This window comes from Salminus brasiliensis, chromosome 1 (assembly GCF_030463535.1).
Source record: "Salminus brasiliensis chromosome 1, fSalBra1.hap2, whole genome shotgun sequence".
NCBI classification, from domain to species: domain Eukaryota; kingdom Metazoa; phylum Chordata; class Actinopteri; order Characiformes; family Bryconidae; genus Salminus; species Salminus brasiliensis.
The window spans coordinates 37,376,261-37,394,730 of NC_132878.1; the positions used below are offsets into that span (position 1 = coordinate 37,376,261).

Sequence of the window (18,470 nt, forward strand, 5' to 3'; positions counted from 1 at the left end):
TCTCCAGACTGCCTAGGTGTAACACAGACGGCAAAAGCCATGTAGCCTGCTGTTGCACTGAACAGCTAGGCTGCTCCTGAACAACTTACAAGCTACCTGCTTCTGTGTTTCTACACTTGCTCAACCACAATCACCACTGTTCATCAATAAAGCGGCAATGTTGTATTGAACGATGCATTGCTCCTGTGCTGAGCTCTTCCTGGGGAGATTCCACTGGATTAGGAACCCCACTGTTTGTGTTTAAGCACTAGCACATGTGTGCTAATGGCCTAGTAATTTCCAGTGAAATTACACATGGTGTTAAAGGGCCTATGTCCTACATTTGTGTGTTTATGTGCCAAAAACAGCCATAGTGTATTTTTTCTAATCCCTTTGTTTTTGTTACTGTGCCTTTAAGACTTGTATATGTAAATGAGCTCTGTTTTGATTGATTACACAGTTTTCTACCTAGTTCAAAAAGCTAAAACATTCCTTATAATATACCTTCAGTGCCTTATGGGCAGGGCAGTTAAATGGGCAGACATATGTCACTCTGTTATCATCACAAACACTGTACATTCAAAATGGTCTGTTTTGACAGCTACTATCCGCTACAGCCTGACTATCATGTAGATACTGGAGAGTGAGGACCATGATCTGAAACAACCGTATTTACAAAGACAGAGACGATCCAAAGGCTGGATCTGCTAATGACAAGTACATTCCCTCATTTGCTCAACTGCCTAAACTTCTAAATTGACTATTTCACTGACTGTGTGGCCCTTTGTGCTGGGCAGCATGGCACACATGGAGTGTCTGGTGGCAGAGAATAGCCTTGGTCTCTAAAAGCTTAACTAAGGAGATTACCGGTCAGAACGTCAGGACATACCCAAAAGAGAGTGCGTTTGGAGGAGGCAGGGAGGAAAATGGGATTAAGCAAACTAGCTTTGTCATCGTGCAATCCAGTCTTCTAAGAGGTCTGAGCAGGTGTGCCGTGTTCCGCTCCTGTTTGGTTACACTGATTATTTTACTGTTTTGCTGCTTAAAGGGAGATTAGACTAGAAGGACCATGGAGCAGCGGCAGGGAGAGATGAGTGCGGCAAGAGAGAAGTTGGAGACTCTGATGAGGAGCATGGAGGTGCTCTTGTCCGAGGTGGAGCAGCTGAGGTCTCACTGCACCCACTGGAACCTGGAGCTGAGTAGACACATCACAGAGCTGCGCCTGGAGAACCGGGAGCTGACCATTAAGTATGACGCCCTGGCCCAGGAGCTGCAGGAAGCTTTGGAGACTATCGAGGACCTGCAGGACACCAAATATGCTTTTGACGCCAAAGAGAGGCAGGCCGAGAAACTAAACAGGCAGCTGTGAGGAGGCACAAAGCTATCAAAGGCTGTCTAGTGTGAATGGTGAACACAGGGGACATGGGATGGCTTCAAAGGTCCAGTACAAGGAACACATTGTACAAATATAGAGGACAAAACAGAAAATATGTGGCAACCATGTAACTTTTGAGTTCTGTAGACGGGTTTCTGAGTAGGACGAGTGGAATGGAATACAATGGCGCTATGTGTGTCTTCATTTTGGACCTCCAGCTTACAGACACGACACGTCAACACTAAGTGTGAGAAGAAGACTTGAAGAGACTGTTTGTGAACCACTAAAGAGCATCCAAGCGCTGACATGATGATCATGTTCTGGTCATCTTCGTGATTGACTCTGACAGAAACAGTTCAGAAGTCGATTCAGGTGGTGGAATTAGTAGACAAGGAAGTGGGACATGTGGGAGGAGTCTCACTCTTTTCTCTTAAAGCTCTCATTGTCCTCCTTTTCTGCTTTTCTGGTCTCATGCTCTCCTCAGGTGTCTTCATTCTAAAGACCTGAGCTGTATGTCAGTCTGAGTGCTACTGACTTATGCCAGTGGGAAACGCAGCAGGATGTAGTGCACTGTTAATAGCTGGATTATGTACTATGTAAATCAACTGTTTTCATGTGTACCGTATGTAGCAGAGGAGGAGGAGCCATCAGAGGCTGCTCATTAGCACAGACTGCCCATGTTCATTAGGAGCAAAAGGTTTTGAGGATATCGTTTATGAACAATTGGTGGTTGCCTGTATGAAGGCTGTTCAGGCTCAAAGCAGTGACACGAGGGACCACCTGGTGATTTGCCAGCGTAGGTTTGTGAGAGTGCTATTCTATACAGGTCTATGCATGAGATGCAGTCAAGTGAATAGTGTTTAGTCCTTAGGCCATTGCTATTGAAACCTGGTTAGACTACTACTTGTTTACATGGCTGCCTTTACATACATGCAGAACATCCATGAAGGCCTGTAGTGGGGTTACTCGCTCAAAATTACAAATCAAAAAGTAATGGGTTGATTCTACTTTCTAATTATGTTGGCGTATTATTAGTAGAAATTATTATTAGTAGGAACCATGATAATATTTCAACATTATCATAAGGAATTGCACCATAATAGGCTTTTGGAGCAGATCATGGATATCATGAGTATCAATCACAAAAATAGCAAAAATGATTTATATATGTTATTTATATTTAAAGCATTGTTATATGTGTAGCACAGAATAAGTACCATTGTATAAAAGCATGGTTTAGTTGGTGCTTTTTTGTCTGCTCTAAATAATCAAATAAAAATACTTACAGGGATAAGTATTATGCATTATGAAATTGTCTTCAGGTATCTTGATATATTTTTGCCCTGTCGTCTGAAAGCCTAACAAAAAGGAACATTTCCTTGGCTGTAACTGCCTACATTTACATTTACAGCATTTAGCAGACGCTCTTATCCAGAGTGACTTACAAAGTGCTTTGCTATTTATCCAAGAAAGAAACCATAGCTAGTTAGAATAGACTAATAATTCAAAGATACCTCTAAGCTTAGACATTACTAGATACTTAGCCTAGATACCTAAACCTTTGGTTTCCAATCAAGGAAGAGCGTACTGTGTGTTTTTATCCATTCCCAGAAGTCATCAGACCTTCTCTGAAGGCCTACTAGGCTCGCCAATGGAATAGTTTAAAAAAAGTGTGGTGTGCAGGTACTGAACTGAGACAAGCCTGTTTATCAGATTAGGCCTGATTGGCTGGTTTATGAGATTACACCCCTTGACCTGGAAAGAGTCAACCTTCATTGCTTGCATTTGACATGACAACAGTGAGAAATGCTGAAATACTGAATGAATATCTCCTCTAATGTTTGGAATTAAGCACAAACTATTATTTTTGTACTTGGCTCAGTGTAGTGGCTTTGGAATGTAAAAAAAAAAAAAGATCCATCTGTGTGTTAGGGCTATGGCTGGCACCGGGTGCATGGTCCCAATCAATGCCCTCCTTTTCCAATCCCCAAATGAGTACCTGCATCTGTTTGTCTGGCTGTTGAAAAAGTGAGAGAGCCCAAAATAGCGCCTTTAAAACCATGGAGCCTGAAGAGCCACTAACACCCCATGATTTAATACATTGTGTTTAGCGGCAATGGGCCGTGCTATAAGGAACATCTGCGGTGAGGACGCTGCAAAACTCCTGACTGCATGAAGACCACATTTTCTCGGAGAGCTCTTTTTCATAAACACGTGTGCACCATGTGAGGACTCTACACTTTTCAGCAAACCACTCTTGGAGGTCTTGTGGAGGCTTTTCTCAAATGCGTGATGGACAGGCGTTCGGCTTCGCAACTAGAATAGTGCTTTGGAAAAATGTTCATATACTGTCTCCCTTAAGAGAATGATCTTTTAACACAATAAACAGCTTTTGGCCCTCACCAATGTCCCCCTACATGGTTTTACCCTACATGGTTGTACCAGTTCTAATGGCAGCAAAACAGTAGTGCATCATGCTACCACCACCATGCTTAACAGTTGGTTAACAGCGTTCTTGTCTAACCTTTACTACCCCAAGCATACCTCTCTGGTCATTGTGACCAAACAATGTAAATCTTTGCCTAATATGACCATAAAACTGTCCTCCAGGAAGCATTTTCTTACCCCATGTGGCTCAGCTGCTTTCAAACCAATTTCCGCTCAGCTCAGGGTGACAGTTCCAGCCTTTCTCCAGACTGTGTCAAAGTGGCAAAGTGCATCTCCCAAAACTATTCCTAAATAGTGTAAATATATGATCATCCTTCTCAGATCCTGTGCTCTGAGCTTCTTGGACTTTTGCCATTATTTGCCATTATTATACTATGTCTAGTTTCATTCAATGAGGGCTGTCAAACAAATCTTTATTTATGTGGGCATAGAGACGCTACCAACTATAGTCAATAATGATTACTAGCTAAGAGGTCTTGGCCTTGGTAAGTTAAAAGAGATGTTGGAAAAACAGGACCCCCTGGCATGTATAATGTTGATTTTAGAAAACTCCCCCCAAAATGTTTTCAATGAAAGACTGCTGTCCCTCATTCTGTCCCTGAAAAAGCACAAAGAGTCAGATAAATCACCAATATTGTCAAGACATTCATGTCCATGATGGTTGTATGTAAACCTCTGACAACACCTGTGTATTTGTGCATTTTACCATTTCCCTACATTCAATTTTTAAAAGTGCATAGCTGTCTCACATGGCTCAGCTGCTCTGTGTTAACATCTCTTATGACATGGCAGAAAAGAAGACTTTTCCCTTCCTTCTTGGGAGGGGTTAATTGTGATTTCCTAAGTGAAGTGTGTGTGTGTGTGTGTGTGTGTGTGTGTGTACGTGTGCAGGAGAGATATGTAGTCCAGACAGGACAAAATCATCAGTCCACTCCTGCAGCGACTGGATTAACTTCTGACGCAGACCGAGACAGAGGGACAAGGTAAGAGCCACCTCTTCATGAGATTCCTCATTCAGTCTATTCAAAGGGAGCCTGAATCTGAAATCTGAACTTAAGAGTATGTGTGTATATGAAATGGAAGCTGAGAATGTAGATACAATGTGTAAACATCTTGATGAGTGGACCAATGGGAATGATTCAGAATCATTTGTTTACATTAATATGCAGATGATCCCATTTATTCTTATGTTATATGTTTATGTATGTAATGTAAGTCATGTTTGTAGATGTACATTTCTTTAAATACCTTCTTGTTAACAGTATTTCAAATTAGGATTTAAAGTAATTGAAAATAGCTCACAATTGGATTATGTAACACACAAAAAATGTGTGACAGCAATGCTATATATTATCAGTTATGTTAACACTGGCTTTTGTGTGTGTGTATGTTCTCCCCTTGTGCAGATGATTCTCCTGTCACTCCTGGGGGTCCTGTACCTGCTCACAGCTCCAGTGTTCTCTGTAAGTAACATCTACCTGGCTACATACAGCTCCAGGAACAATGAAGAGACCACCTTTTATGATCAGTTTCTCTGGTTTCACTATTTATAGGCAGTCTGTTTAGGGAAATTTACATTTGCATTGTTTTTCATAAACCATGGGCAACATTTCTCCTAAATTCCAAATAAAATATTGCTATTTAGAGCATTTATTTATTTGCAGAAATGATAACTGCTCAAAACAACCTTCTCAAATAATGCAAATAAATTATTATAATAATTATACAAAGAAGTTAGTATTGAAATTTAAACACAGTACTAATATCTGAACTTTGAGAGCATTCAAAAATCACTTTAGTGAAATAACCTCGCTACACCATTGCTGTTGGGTGACTTTATGCCATTCGCAGTCTGCAAATTCAGGTAACTCAGCTTTGTTTGATGAAATGCCTGGAATAAATTGGCTGCCATACATATAGAGATGCAAATTTAAGATTTTTTTTCCAGAGCTGTATACTGGGTGTACAAGGAGTAGCCTCAACCCATGTATTATGATATTTACCTAAGCTCATTATGCCTGTAATATAAAGTGCACTGCTTACATGCAACTTTAGGTGAGTAGTACATGCTCAGTGTCTTGTGTCATGAGCTTTGACAGACACTCGAAGTTGGACAAGCTTCATGCTCCATTTGTCTGATTGTGTGTATGTGTGTATGCTCTAATGTCTGTGTACCGTTAGGCAATGTGTGTTTGTGTGTTTGTGTGTTTCGATGGGACCATCCAGTTCTTCAGAGAGGCTGGTGCCTAAGTGTGCAAATTTCAGTGTTTGCTGGTGGCTTTCTGCAGTGTGTCATTATGAGGGAAACCGCTGCAGACCTGTGGGAGATTAGGCAGTTGCTTTTCGGGATGTGAACGGTGTGTTTTGGACTGATTTGGTCCGGAGAAGGACGTGGAAACGATTAGGCATGCACATGTGTGGAAAGCTTGACATGTGAGGGAATGAATAATAGCACTTAACTAAGGGGCAGTTCATAAAGCTACAAGCCATAAATCTACGGTACATAAGCCCCTACTGACAACAGACAAAAAAAAACTGCCAGTTGACAGACTCAAACTGTCAAAAAGTGAAAATGGCAAAAATGTTTTTTGTCTGAATGCTAAGATTTTATATATTTTACATAATTTTAGTACGTTACATTGGTGACAACTTCTGTTCTGCTTCATGAGTGGTCACAACTTGGAGATTGGTGCTGTACGAGAGAGCAGCACCTGACAAACCATTTCTGTACTGATAGATGTTGGATGTACTAAGATGTTACTCAGTAGTTAAGCAGTTATCGACCTTTTAATATAATTCTAGATGGTATTTTAGATGAAAAGCACCTCAGTGACCTGGTTTGTCACCCCCTCACTCACTCACGTTTAGCAGGCAGTAATAGCACTAATGGCACACAAATGGCGCAGCACCTAGTCACCCAGACCGGGAATCGAACCCCAGTCTCCCACATGGTATGATAGCTCACTGGCAGGTAGTGGTGTTATCTGTTGCGCCACACCAACCACATGGTTTTGAATCATCGGTGATGATTCGTTTAGGACTGATTAGTGAGCCTGCTTTATTACTTCAAAAAGTGCATGGAGAAGGCTTCAGGACTGTGCTTTCAGCTGTGCGTGGAAATGTGTCTGCTCTAGGTGAGGCAGCCGAGTGATGACCACTGGGGAGAATACGGCCCGTACGGAGAGTGCAGTCGCACCTGCGGCACTGGTGTAGCCGTGAGGACCAGGGTTTGCAACACTATGAGGTGTGTATGCGTGTGTGCATGGATGTGTATATGCACGAATGCTCTCCTTTATGAACTTTTGTCTCTTTCTTTAATGTTATTTACAGGACAGATGGTGGACACAACTGCGTGGGACCTTCCAAGTCATACAAATCCTGCAACACTCAGGTACACTGATATGGACAAACGAACAGTGCCATGATTATATTGTCACAGATTGCGAACAAATCTAGCCTGAAATATCATAGAATTGCTTATAGAGCAGGTAGGTCCCCATGTACTACTATGAACAGCTACACTGTAAAACGTTTACCTGTAAATGTACAGTACGTAACTGGCAGCGCTTTCCCTAGTTTAGTACAGTACTTTATTTTTATTGACAAATATTAAATCTAGTCCTTTGTAATCTGTCTTCAAACTATTTCTATGCAATTCGGTTTCCACGTAGCAACTAATAATTCTACGAAATTTCAAGCATCCCATAGGAGTGTTTCTTTCTTAAGTCATGTCTTAACTAGCAACACCATAGCAACCACTTGAAGTACCATAGTAACCACCTAGCAACACCATACCATCTATCTAACAACCACTTAGCAACACCATAGCAACCATCTGGAATATTGTAGCAACACTACTGTTTTTTTCTTCGTTTGTTGTCTTAATTTAATTAAAAGAAGACACGGTTTAGCATCTAAGCATGACACTTTTACATCCCATAGTTATTGTAAGTGAAGCACATAAAAAAAATATAGGTCATTTTAAATCTCGCTATCGGTGTTAGCCAAAACAAAAATCTCTAGCAAATCTAGGTAACCCCCCTAGCAAACATATTTTATTGAGTATAATATAATCTCTGCATTTTATGCATATTTATTTATTTTTGTTTTTAATTCCCCCCCAAATTATCTCCCCCAGTTTAGTCATTGCCAGTTCCTACCCACTAGCTAGGACTCCCCCTATCACATTATGCTTCTAACTGGGAGGTAAAGGCTAAAGGCTAACACATGCTTCCTCTGAGTCACATGAAGCCGGCCAAATGCCCCAGCTGACGCAACATCACTGGACAGCTGAACCAGCTTGCAGACGTATGATAACTACCAATTCCTTTACGTCAGCTAACAACTGTCTAGCATTGTGCTGAGTGATCGGGGGAGAGGGACTCTACCACCCCGAGAAAGAGACAGGCCAAGTATACTTTCTGGAACTCCTGGCCACAGATGGCTGAGGCATCGCCAGTGATCCAACCTGCAATTTCCCAATGATAGGGCCAACGCTTGGACAGAAGTACTTGTATCCCGTAAAAGCCTTGATTACTCAAAACAAAAAGACCTGAGATTAGCCAGGCAGCTCACAGCACAACAATAAACACATTTTGGGATTGGTTCAAGGCTTATTTGCATATTGCCTTAAATGTAAATATAGAATATACCAATATCGCTGATGTTATTTAAATTAAATGTGATGTTGTTTAATAAAAAGCCCTTGTATGACTCTAAATGTCACTAATCCAATACATACTGCTACATTTGTATGGGTGAATATCCTTTTAGTGATATGTCTGTTGTGTTCTGTTAAAGGAATGCCCATCTGGATCGCGAGATTTCCGCGAGGAACAGTGCTCCCAATTCGACAGGATGGATTTTCAGGGCAAACGTTACACCTGGCAGCCTTACTATGGAGGTATGAACAGTCCAGCTGCTATGTGTGAAGACAGTTTTGAAACACTGAAAGCATCCACTTTACACTTACTTTTTACAATATTAGTGATCTCATTTTGTTTTACAGTCAAACTATAAGCACCTCAAAGAAACTGTTTAGTAAAGCGCTTCTGCCAGTCAGTCTGTCCAGACGTGTAGAACTGTGCACTGGAGCCACGAGGCGAATGTAACTACTGTGTGATGGAAGTTTACATACGTCACACACATTTATTTAAACTCGCATCAAATTTTGTTGAGCTATTAAATCTCAAATCGACTTGCTTATCTGGTTTCAGATAAGTCATGTTCACATTCGAACTCTGGACGTGACCTTTTCTGCAGTTGCCCCTGCACATATCTGCCGTACAGCAGTAAATGTTCTGCGTCAGACATGCTCTCACTACGGGAAATGTTCTGCATGGTTTAGGCAGCAGGCAGTGTCTGTGTAGTGCATGCAGGAGGTACGGCATGGCCCACTGTGAATTCTACAGAAAATTACCTGCTCTATCCATACATGGGCTCACTCAGATATTACCCGGAGTTTGTGTTAAGGGGGCTGGCAGGATAAAGTCTGGGTAATGTCCGGAGCAAAGGATGCAGACATTTGCATTTACACATACAGCTTCTGCAGGTAATGTGTGGAACGGTTCTGGGTTACCATGCATGTCTGAAAGCTTCAAGAAAGGTGCTGCATTTTTTTTTTTAGCTGTGTGCAATAACTTTGTCCATTTTCATAGATAATAGTGTCTCGTACAGTGTCAGAAACTACATGTCTGTTTGGGATTATTTAGCAACTTGATATGAATTAAAGAAGCTTCCATTACCTGCTACCTGTACATTAGCCTCCATTAGCTCCATTGCAAAACTGAGACAGTAAGGTAAAGTAAAGTAAAGTAAATTCTGTTGACGCTTGTGTATGTGTGTCTGTGTGTGTGTGTGTGTGTACCGGTGTAGCGCCGAACCCTTGTGAGCTGGTTTGTGTGCCCAGAGGAGAGAATTTCTACTATCGCCATCGTCCTGCTGTAGTGGACGGCACTCCATGTTACGTGGGCCGCAACGACATCTGTGTGGAGGGTGCCTGCAGGGCAAGTGCACACGCGAAAACCTCAACCACGCACACACACACACACACATATTTAACACAGACAGAAGCTGATGTTGTTACCCGGATTTACAGACGGCTAGTCATTAGACAGACACCTGCTGATGCTGTTGTCTTGATTTACAGGCGTTGAGTCATGGTGAAATTGTGGGCTTTGACCACACAACCCCTACTTCTGTCAGTCGAGCCCCAAGACCTGGAGTGACTTACACCACTGAGGCTTATAGGTGAACACTGTGTGTGTGCATGTATGTGTGCGCCTTTACTTGTAGATGATGTGAATTCACGAACAGGGCTAAGGGCAGGGCTAAACTGCTATAGGCTCCGTAAGCAGATATATGTAAATATAGGGGCTTTGACAGCCTAGTTTCCATAGACAGACTGTACGAATTAGGGAGAAAGTGGCACAACTTGTTATGTATGTACTACTTGTGTTTTTAGACTACGCCAAACTAATGGTCTTATTATGATATTGGACCTTTTTTATAATAATGTTTACATTTTTTTCCCATTTCTCCTAATTTGGTACTGCCAATTGACCCACCCAACTGTAACTCCCCCATAACACTAGCAATGCTCCCAACTCTAGGAGGGTAAGGGCTTAACTCACAATTCATATGAACCCAGTCACCGCCTTTTATCAAACTGCTGCCAATGCAGCATCACCGGGCAACCGACATGCTCGCAGGAAAGTGTCGGATCTCCAGCTCCACTGCACCAGCTAACAACTGCCTGTGCCGCCCAACATCACTTTAGAGTGATGTGGGGAGAGAGTGCCATCATTCAAAAATGTCAACAATTTAATTAGCTTAATGACCTCCAGCCATTAACTCTTAATAAGCCAATACATACAAAGTTGGAGAATAGGGTTGGGGGTCAATAGGGCCCAACAGTGGCAGACCCTGTCATCAATAGCCTGGGTCGTTAACTGCTGAGCCCCCACTGCCCAATGGAAGAGCTAATATCAGCACAAAAAATACATTAAATATTTCTTATTTATGTACATGACATAGATTTTGATGAATTTGTGCATAAAAACTGACTGACTGGAACTGATTTGAATGTACATGGGGGGATATGGCCTTCTCTCACTTGTTACTTTGGGACGCTCTGATGGTGCTATGGCAATGCAAGAAGATATGAACTGAACTCGTTAAACAACATAAAACCTACAAAAATGACATGTTATCCTGCTCCCATACATCTCTTCAAGCCAGTGGATCTTTTTGAATCAATTGGTTTGGTTCAGCTAGATGGCAGTAAGCAGGCCCGGGTTGTTGGTTGCTGGTACAATCGTGTGGAAACTAAGTAGCAAACTAGTTGTTTGCTTCTGTACTTTAGTCCTGTTGTGTGTGTGTGATTCCTCTTTGTGTGTGTCCAGGTACTCATTTGGCACTTATTCAGAGTGTTCTGCGCCGTGTGGTGGGGGCATGCAGACCCGCAGTGTGAGCTGTGTGCTTGACGGACATGTCGTGGACGACTCACACTGTGTTTCTCAAGGCCTACAGAGGCCTCCCGCCCAGAGAGCCTGCAACCAGCACGCTTGTGCAGAGTACAGCGTTGGCAGCTTTAGCTCGGTAACTAACACACACACACACACACACACACACACACACACAACATATATACATGCTGTAATAAGCAGAAGAGACTGTACTGCCTAGTTTAGTACTGGTGTTCAACTGCAGCCTAATAACTGTACACTTCTGGGTGTCCATACAAACTCAAAAACTTTTAACGCCATTGCATATTTCTTTGTAGATGTACAGTGAGTATTATGTATTATGTATTTTATGATAGTATATGGTGTAAATGTACATCTCGTGCAGTTTCTGATGGACTGAAATGCATTTCTAGTGTGCAATCACCAGCATGGTGGACATGTTCAATACTTAAACATACTTTAAACATGCTGTATAAACAAACCAAATATACTTTATTTATTATTTAAAATATCGTAAATTTATTATATACACTAGTAGATTTGTTTCATAATAAAAAAAAATATATAAAAAAGTATTTATCATATTTTATTAGTATTAGTACACAATAGTAAAGGAGAATTCCTACATTTCTTTTGACTGGTTGAGATGTAAACAAATGTATTATGTAAAAACTTATTTTCACTTCAAACCACCCTAATGACATCAAACATTTTTTCTCCCAATTTGGTACTGCTAATTAACCCACCCATTCGTAGCTCTTCCCTGGCACTGGCAATAGGTAAGGACTTAACACACGTCTCCTCCGATACAATGAAGCATCGCCAGGCAGCCGACACGCTTGGAGGAAAGCGCTCGGTCCCCCAGCTCCACTGCACAAGCTAACTGTCCCCTGTGCTGGCTAACATCACTAACAGAGTGATGTGGGGAGAGAGCGCCAGCTACCTACGCAACCAATTGTGCTCTCTCTGGCTCCGGCTTCTGATGACAAAGCGGCATGGCTAGGGATTCGGACTTACAACCCACGGGTCATAGTGGCAGTGCATTGGATTGCTGGCCCACTCAGAGCCTCATGTAGAAATTTGTAAAGTCAGCAGAATTCCCATTTAAGGCCAGCAAGTATGTTCCCTTTAAAGGGTTAATAGGATAATAAGTAATAGTTCCACTTCTTCTGTGCATTTTCCAAGTGCTCAGTGACGTGTGGGGAGGGTCAGCAGGTGAGGGAGGTTTTCTGCGTTGGCGGCCGAGGGGAGCGTCTCCCTGAGCACCAGTGCAGTGGTCTCTCACGCCCTGCCGAGGTCAGAACCTGTCAGAAACCCGCCTGCCACCAGGTTTTCCAATACCACATCAATGACTGGAGCCTGGTAAGTGACTGATGCTCCACCCTGATCTCATTTTACTTTCTTGTAATAATTTTACTAATGTTTTCTATGAAGACAGCTGGTGGTACCGTACATTAACTTGAAAGGGGTAACCTGTTTCTGGCTCTCAGTGCACTAGGAGCTGTGGCACAGGGACACGGACCCGTAGAGTGGTGTGTATGGATCGTGACCAGAACCAGTATGGAGATGAGAGATGTTCCCCTCAGTCCAAACCCCATACTGTGGAGAACTGCAACACACAACCTTGCCCTGGAGCACAGAGTGAGTGTTGGTACAAGCCAGCTTCCTGTGACAACATTGAAGGTCTTAGGCCTTATGTTAATCCAGGATTGGATTTGTATTTAACCCAAGAAAAACTTGCATATTTTTCTCTCACATATGTTCTTGACTGCATACAGTACTGTACAGTCTCATCCTGAGGTTTGTATGATTAGGAAATTAATTTTAGTTCATGCGTGTGTCTCCTTGTTTAGCGGTGCCCAGTGTTCAGGACCCCAGGGGCCATGAGAGCTCTCTCCGAGGGTTTGTTCCTCATACCTACAGTGAATCATCATCAGGTACAACTGTGACACCGCATACAGTCCAACTGATCCTGTGCATTTAAGGATGATATCATCTACTGGGTCCTAAGTCTTGAATTGTCCTTCAAGTTCACACACCGTACGAACCATACGCGCCTGTGGTTGGTCCACACTGCGCTCAGTCTTACTACGGCTGCTGCCCTGACGGCCACACCGCTGCTTCAGGACCACGAGGAGAGGGCTGTGCAGACGACTGTATCAGAAGCAGGTAGTGGCTCACGCTTTACATTCACTTGGCCACGCTGGTATTTGAATGCACTGCTTCTATTATTTAAGTTTGTATTTTTTTTCTATTAAATCTAAAAGTACATTTTTAAGAGATCGTTTTATGCATTTTATGGGATGGGCATTTTTATGGGATGGGCATTTTACAAGTACACTAGCTTAGCTTCTCTGCAAGGTTATCTTACATTGTGTATATATATTGGGAATATATGTAGCCCAGCCTTTGGTCATCTTGATAGCCCTTCCAGTGCTGAGGTAAAAGTGGTTATTTGTCTCACAATTGGACCATGCTGTATTAGTCTTGTGTTTACAGACTATAGACTATTTCCATACAGTACCCAATGTTATAAACCACACTGAAACACACTTCGGTGTGTTTTTACTGAGATGAGTTTGGTGCCCAGAACGAGTTGTGATAATTGTACATATTTTGTCCTGCTTTACAGAGACTGCTCTATGAAAAACTGCATCATCATTATCATCTATAGCTTTATAACAGCAAGTCTGGCTTTATTAACCATGGAACGCACCTTGTGGCATGTTTGTGTGTGTGTGTGTTTGGCAGATACGGCTGCTGCCTGGACGGAGTAACTGCTGCTCAGGGTTTTGCAAGAGCAGGTTGTCCTGAATATACCAACAGGGTAACACCTTCCTCTGTGCCTATACTACCATTCACAAATAAGGATTCACTTGTTATTTGAGTCATTTTTTATTGTAGTCAATAAAATAAACATTCCATTAATGTCATTTTATACACTATTTCAATATTTAATTCTATTGTATTCAGTATTTAACATTATTTACAGTTGTCTGTATATGGATGCTAAGGTTTCTGTCTCAAGACTACAACTTGCAGTATGCATATATTATTGACACCCTATATCACCCCCCCCATTCTTCCCTTGTCCTTAATGACCCTTTTCCCGCACTTTCTCTCTTTCTCTCCCTGTTGGTAGGACTACCCCAGTGTGCATACTGATGTGTGCTCTATGCCCCGTGATGTTGGTACATGCTATGAGTACAAGTCTCGTTTCTACTTTGATGCTTCTGCCCGTACCTGCACACAGTTTTGGTATGGTGGTTGCCAGGGCAATGGCAACAACTTTGCCTCCGTGGAGGAGTGCAGGAGGACGTGTGGAGAGTCTACCAGAGTCTCTGCTCCTGCTCAGTCCTACAGGGACCCGGCACCCAGAAGAGTCTATAGAGGAAGATACCGTGCTCGTGCCTGAGGAGGAAAAAGAGAAAAGAGCCAGAATCACCTACACAAATGCATCCATGTGTTAAAAGAAAAATAAATAAATAATAATAAAATAATAAAAAAAACAAGCTCATGCATCCAGTCAGAAAACACATGGCCCTTAATCACACTCATGCAGTGGTAAACCTAAAACATGTGTATCAAATGTAACATAACAGACACCTCAGTCCTTTAAAGCGTATAAATAAATAATATTCTCTTGTCTTTCCTGTGCCTATGTGCTTTTCCTGTATCTTCTTCAAGATTAAAATGGATTAAGCTGGTTACATCTGCTTTGGTTATGCCTTTGTTATGAATATGTAAATGCTAACAATACAAACAGTGCCAGGGCACCTGAGAAGTAACACATTAATAAATCTCGTATTCTCAGATGGTTTCATTTCATATTAAAACAATAATGTGTACAAAATGTTTTTTTATTTATTTATTTATTTTTTATCATCGCAAATCGGGGGGAGGTGGGTCCAGGGCGTGACTTTTATTTTGACGATAAGGAGCAAAAAAAAAAAAACCCAGACTCACCAAAAAGGAAAAAGACTTTTGTTGTGGAGAGTCATTCATGCCTTTGCTGCTGTTGGAAAAACGTCTGGCAGCACTCTCGCCTTTCCTCGCAACAACTCTTCTGTATTAGACGGCAAAATGGTACGTACTAAAACTGCAGACTGTGCTTTACATTGAACAGTGTGTAACTTAGTCGAGCTCTGTCTAACCGACTGCTGATGAGTAAATATTAGCTAGCTAATGCTGCTGCTTAGCGTCGTGCATTAGTCTCCACGAAGGGAGCTAGCTAGCACCATCTACCTGCCTGCCTGCCTGCCTGCCTAGCCTGCTCGCTTAATATGGCCGAATTTTCTAGAAAAGCATAAACTAGATATACAACTAAGTCATTAGCTGGACTGCTTAATTCCCTCTTTTGCAGTGCTTATGAAGATCCTGAGTGCTGGTGTTTGGCCACCGCACGGTGCGGAGAAGCTGGTTTAGAAAATGACGTTAGCACTAGCTAGTAGCTATCTAGGTTAGCTATAGCTAGCTAGCTTACAGCTAGCGGACGGTCAGTTCGACCGGGGACCTCCAGAGCTTTCTTATAAAGGGTTAACATTTTTGAAAATCGCGCTGCTGGTCAGGTAAAGTGGATCACACCGGGAGTGAGGTGGTAAGTGTGTGCTTTATAAGAGGTCACGGCTCCAGCAAGTCCGATGTGCGTCCATGAAAACATCGCTCGCTGCAGCTGTCGGTGTCGGTGTGACGCTAAATGTGGCTCTTAATGATGCTCTCCTCCTCTGTCTGTATGTCTCTCTCTCTCTCTCTCTCTCTCTCTCAGTCTCACACGATTCTGCTCGTTCAGCCCACAAAACGGCCAGAGGGAAGAACCTATGCCGATTATGAGTCTGTCAATGAATGCATGGAGGGTGAGCTCTCGAAAATCAGCCCTTAACAGTCGACCATTATTGCTAATGGGTTTTGACGGGGGGATGTTTTACCTCCTCTTCCTCTTTCCTTCCTCTAGGGGTGTGTAAGATGTACGAGGAGCATCTGAAAAGAATGAATCCCAACAGCCCCTCCATCACCTATGATATCAGCCAGCTGTTTGATTTTGTTGATGACCTCGCTGACCTCAGCTGTTTGGTGTAAGTGTCAGTGAAGTGCTTAAACAAACCAGGAGTGTTGAGAGCTGTTTTTTTTTTTTTATGACAGGAAAGCATGAGAACTTGACTCGCATTGCGTTGCAAGTGATCTTGTCTGGATAAGACGTCCCCAAAATTGTACCCTCTTAGGAGAGGGTAAACACAAATGAACAAAATACCCATTCTCCTGGTGGAAAGAGCAACTGGAGCTTTTGATTACTGTAAAAACTCAAACTTAAAGGTACAATATGTAACATGTAAGATTGACATTGCTTAAATGGGGTGTTACATAGTGATGAGAACATGTTCTTTGCAGTATATCAGATACATGTAAAGGTAAGAGAGTGGTTGTCCATGGTCTAAGGTTACTTTAAGTAATTCAAGTTAAAAACATAATACAAAAATATTGCTTATTGTACCTTTAACACAAGATAAAGTGTATAGTGAGAGAAGCTGATCAAAGCCAAGCTTCCCAGACCCAGATGAAGCTTAAGTTTGCAGTAATATGCCATGATGGTTGGCTAAAAGAGGCCTCTTTAATTTACCAGTCTTGGCTGGGTTTTGCTCTAGTGAGTATCGCACTGAGTGCTCTCTGAAATCGTCTGAACTTTGGATGCTTTTGGGATTTGAATAAGATAATATTTACATCTACACTAATCTGCAGATCATGCGTAAATTAATCCTTCAGCGCGATTTAAGAAATAATCAAAGCCTAAAACCATGAAGGTGTTGATGTCTCTCTCTCTCTCTCTCTCTTTCTCTCTCTCTCTCTCTGCTGAATTGAACAGGTACCGGGCAGACACGCAGACGTACCAGCCCTACAATAAAGACTGGATCAAAGAGAAGATCTACGTCTTGCTGAGACGCCAGGCCCAACAGGCGGGGAAATAGAAGACGGCGGGACATTTCACATTGGCTGCAGCAGTTCGTCTGTCGTTTGTTACCTTGATGAGAATTACACTGCACCGTTGGGCGATGTTAACGAAACCCGGCTGGGTTGCCTAAAAGTATTGTAGGGCTAGGACCTTTTTGATCTTGTTACCAAGAGAGTGATCCAGTTAAACCTCGCTGTGCCATCCTGCATGGGTCTGTGCTACAATGCTGTTAGGAAACTCAGTCCTCAGTGTACCTATTTTGATATTGCGTTGATGATATTTGCGTACTCGGTCAGCCAAGAAATATTTATCATCCGGAGACCTTTATTAGGCCCTGGAGAGTCGGGGTGGGTTTGCAGTGGGACTAATTTCCGGGACGGGAGAGTTGGATTTGAAGGATTTTTTTTTTAAAAAAGATATATATTTTGTATCATCTTCCCTCGACCCCTTTTTTTAATATATATAAACCTCCTAATTTTTGAGAGAAGTTGTATACCCTCGCTTTCTGTGACTCTCCAGTAGTTTACACTGAATTCTGTGGAGCTGTTCTGAAGCCGGCGATGCTCCCAGGCTCAATAAACTCGTTTTGGAGCGTTTTCAATTTGCTTCCTTTCTTCCACCAAGTGTTGAACGCTCAGGAAATTTTTAGACGCAGCAAAAGTGGTACACAGGATTTCTCCCAGGTTGTGCTCGCAATGGCACCCATCACTCCAGGCCACAATCTGACTGAAGCATTTTATTTTCTCATTGTTTCTGGAGCTCTTTGCTACGTTTACATCCCTTTTTTTTAGAACAGGCTCAAGTGTGTGAAAACTCATTTTCCCCAGTTCATATCAAGTTAAATTCACGTTACTGAAATGTTTGCGTTTATATTAATTGTGTGGATGAATGTTTGGATTTTATTATTATTATTATTATTATTTTTTTTTTTTTGTAACGGTCTGAAATGACATTTTCCTCATTTAAAATGAAAAAAAAAAAGTTTGTTGTTCATACATAGCTACTGTTTCTAAATGGCTCCATATGTTTGTCATTTCCTATAATAAACGAGTTAAAAAAAAAAACGACTGAAACGCGGCGGTGTCCCGAGTTATTTCCAACATGCCCGCAAGATATCTAATGATTTTTGGAAACGTTGGAATTTAGCGTCTCCTCTGCAACCCACCTCCCTCCAGTGCCTCGGAGAATCCAGTTTTCAGGGAGTTTTTGTGGTGGTCCTTCTCACTGTTTACTCTCTGCTGAGGCTGGCGGCTGTAGC

General features: G+C 42.1%; 2 protein-coding genes across 2 annotated transcripts; both read left to right on the top strand.

Moving 5' to 3' along the window:
- The first annotated feature begins 5,208 nt into the window (after positions 1 to 5,208).
- On the top strand, positions 5,209 to 14,683 carry paplnb (papilin b, proteoglycan-like sulfated glycoprotein). The gene is made up of 13 exons (XM_072659894.1): positions 5,209 to 5,265; positions 6,937 to 7,046; positions 7,133 to 7,193; positions 8,603 to 8,705; positions 9,677 to 9,807; positions 9,951 to 10,051; positions 11,206 to 11,401; positions 12,454 to 12,630; positions 12,759 to 12,909; positions 13,122 to 13,205; positions 13,299 to 13,437; positions 14,020 to 14,095; positions 14,411 to 14,683. The coding sequence occupies exons 1-13, from the start codon at positions 5,209 to 5,211 to the stop codon at positions 14,681 to 14,683; spliced, it is 1,659 nt and encodes a 552-aa protein (XP_072515995.1).
- A 572-nt stretch (positions 14,684 to 15,255) lies between these two features.
- On the top strand, positions 15,256 to 18,270 carry erh (ERH mRNA splicing and mitosis factor). The gene is made up of 4 exons (XM_072695843.1): positions 15,256 to 15,354; positions 16,034 to 16,121; positions 16,220 to 16,340; positions 17,126 to 18,270. Exons 1-4 carry the CDS (start codon positions 15,352 to 15,354, stop codon positions 17,226 to 17,228), a joined length of 315 nt encoding a protein of 104 aa, XP_072551944.1. The 5' UTR covers positions 15,256 to 15,351; the 3' UTR covers positions 17,229 to 18,270.
- The last annotated feature ends 200 nt before the right edge of the window (positions 18,271 to 18,470 follow it).

Bases quoted from the DNA above. Each gene is read 5' to 3' on its own strand.
- paplnb (XM_072659894.1), top strand. From the start codon at position 5,209: ATGATTCTCCTGTCACTCCTGGGGGTCCTGTACCTGCTCACAGCTCCA. The intron at 7,047-7,132 runs GTGTGTATGCGT...TGTTATTTACAG, and splicing joins AGGGTTTGCAACACTATGAG to GACAGATGGTGGACACAACT. The intron at 12,910-13,121 runs GTGAGTGTTGGT...CTCCTTGTTTAG, and splicing joins ACCTTGCCCTGGAGCACAGA to CGGTGCCCAGTGTTCAGGAC.
- erh (XM_072695843.1), top strand. The intron at 16,122-16,219 runs GTGAGCTCTCGA...TCCTTCCTCTAG, and splicing joins TGTCAATGAATGCATGGAGG to GGGTGTGTAAGATGTACGAG. The intron at 16,341-17,125 runs GTAAGTGTCAGT...TGAATTGAACAG, and splicing joins GCTGACCTCAGCTGTTTGGT to GTACCGGGCAGACACGCAGA.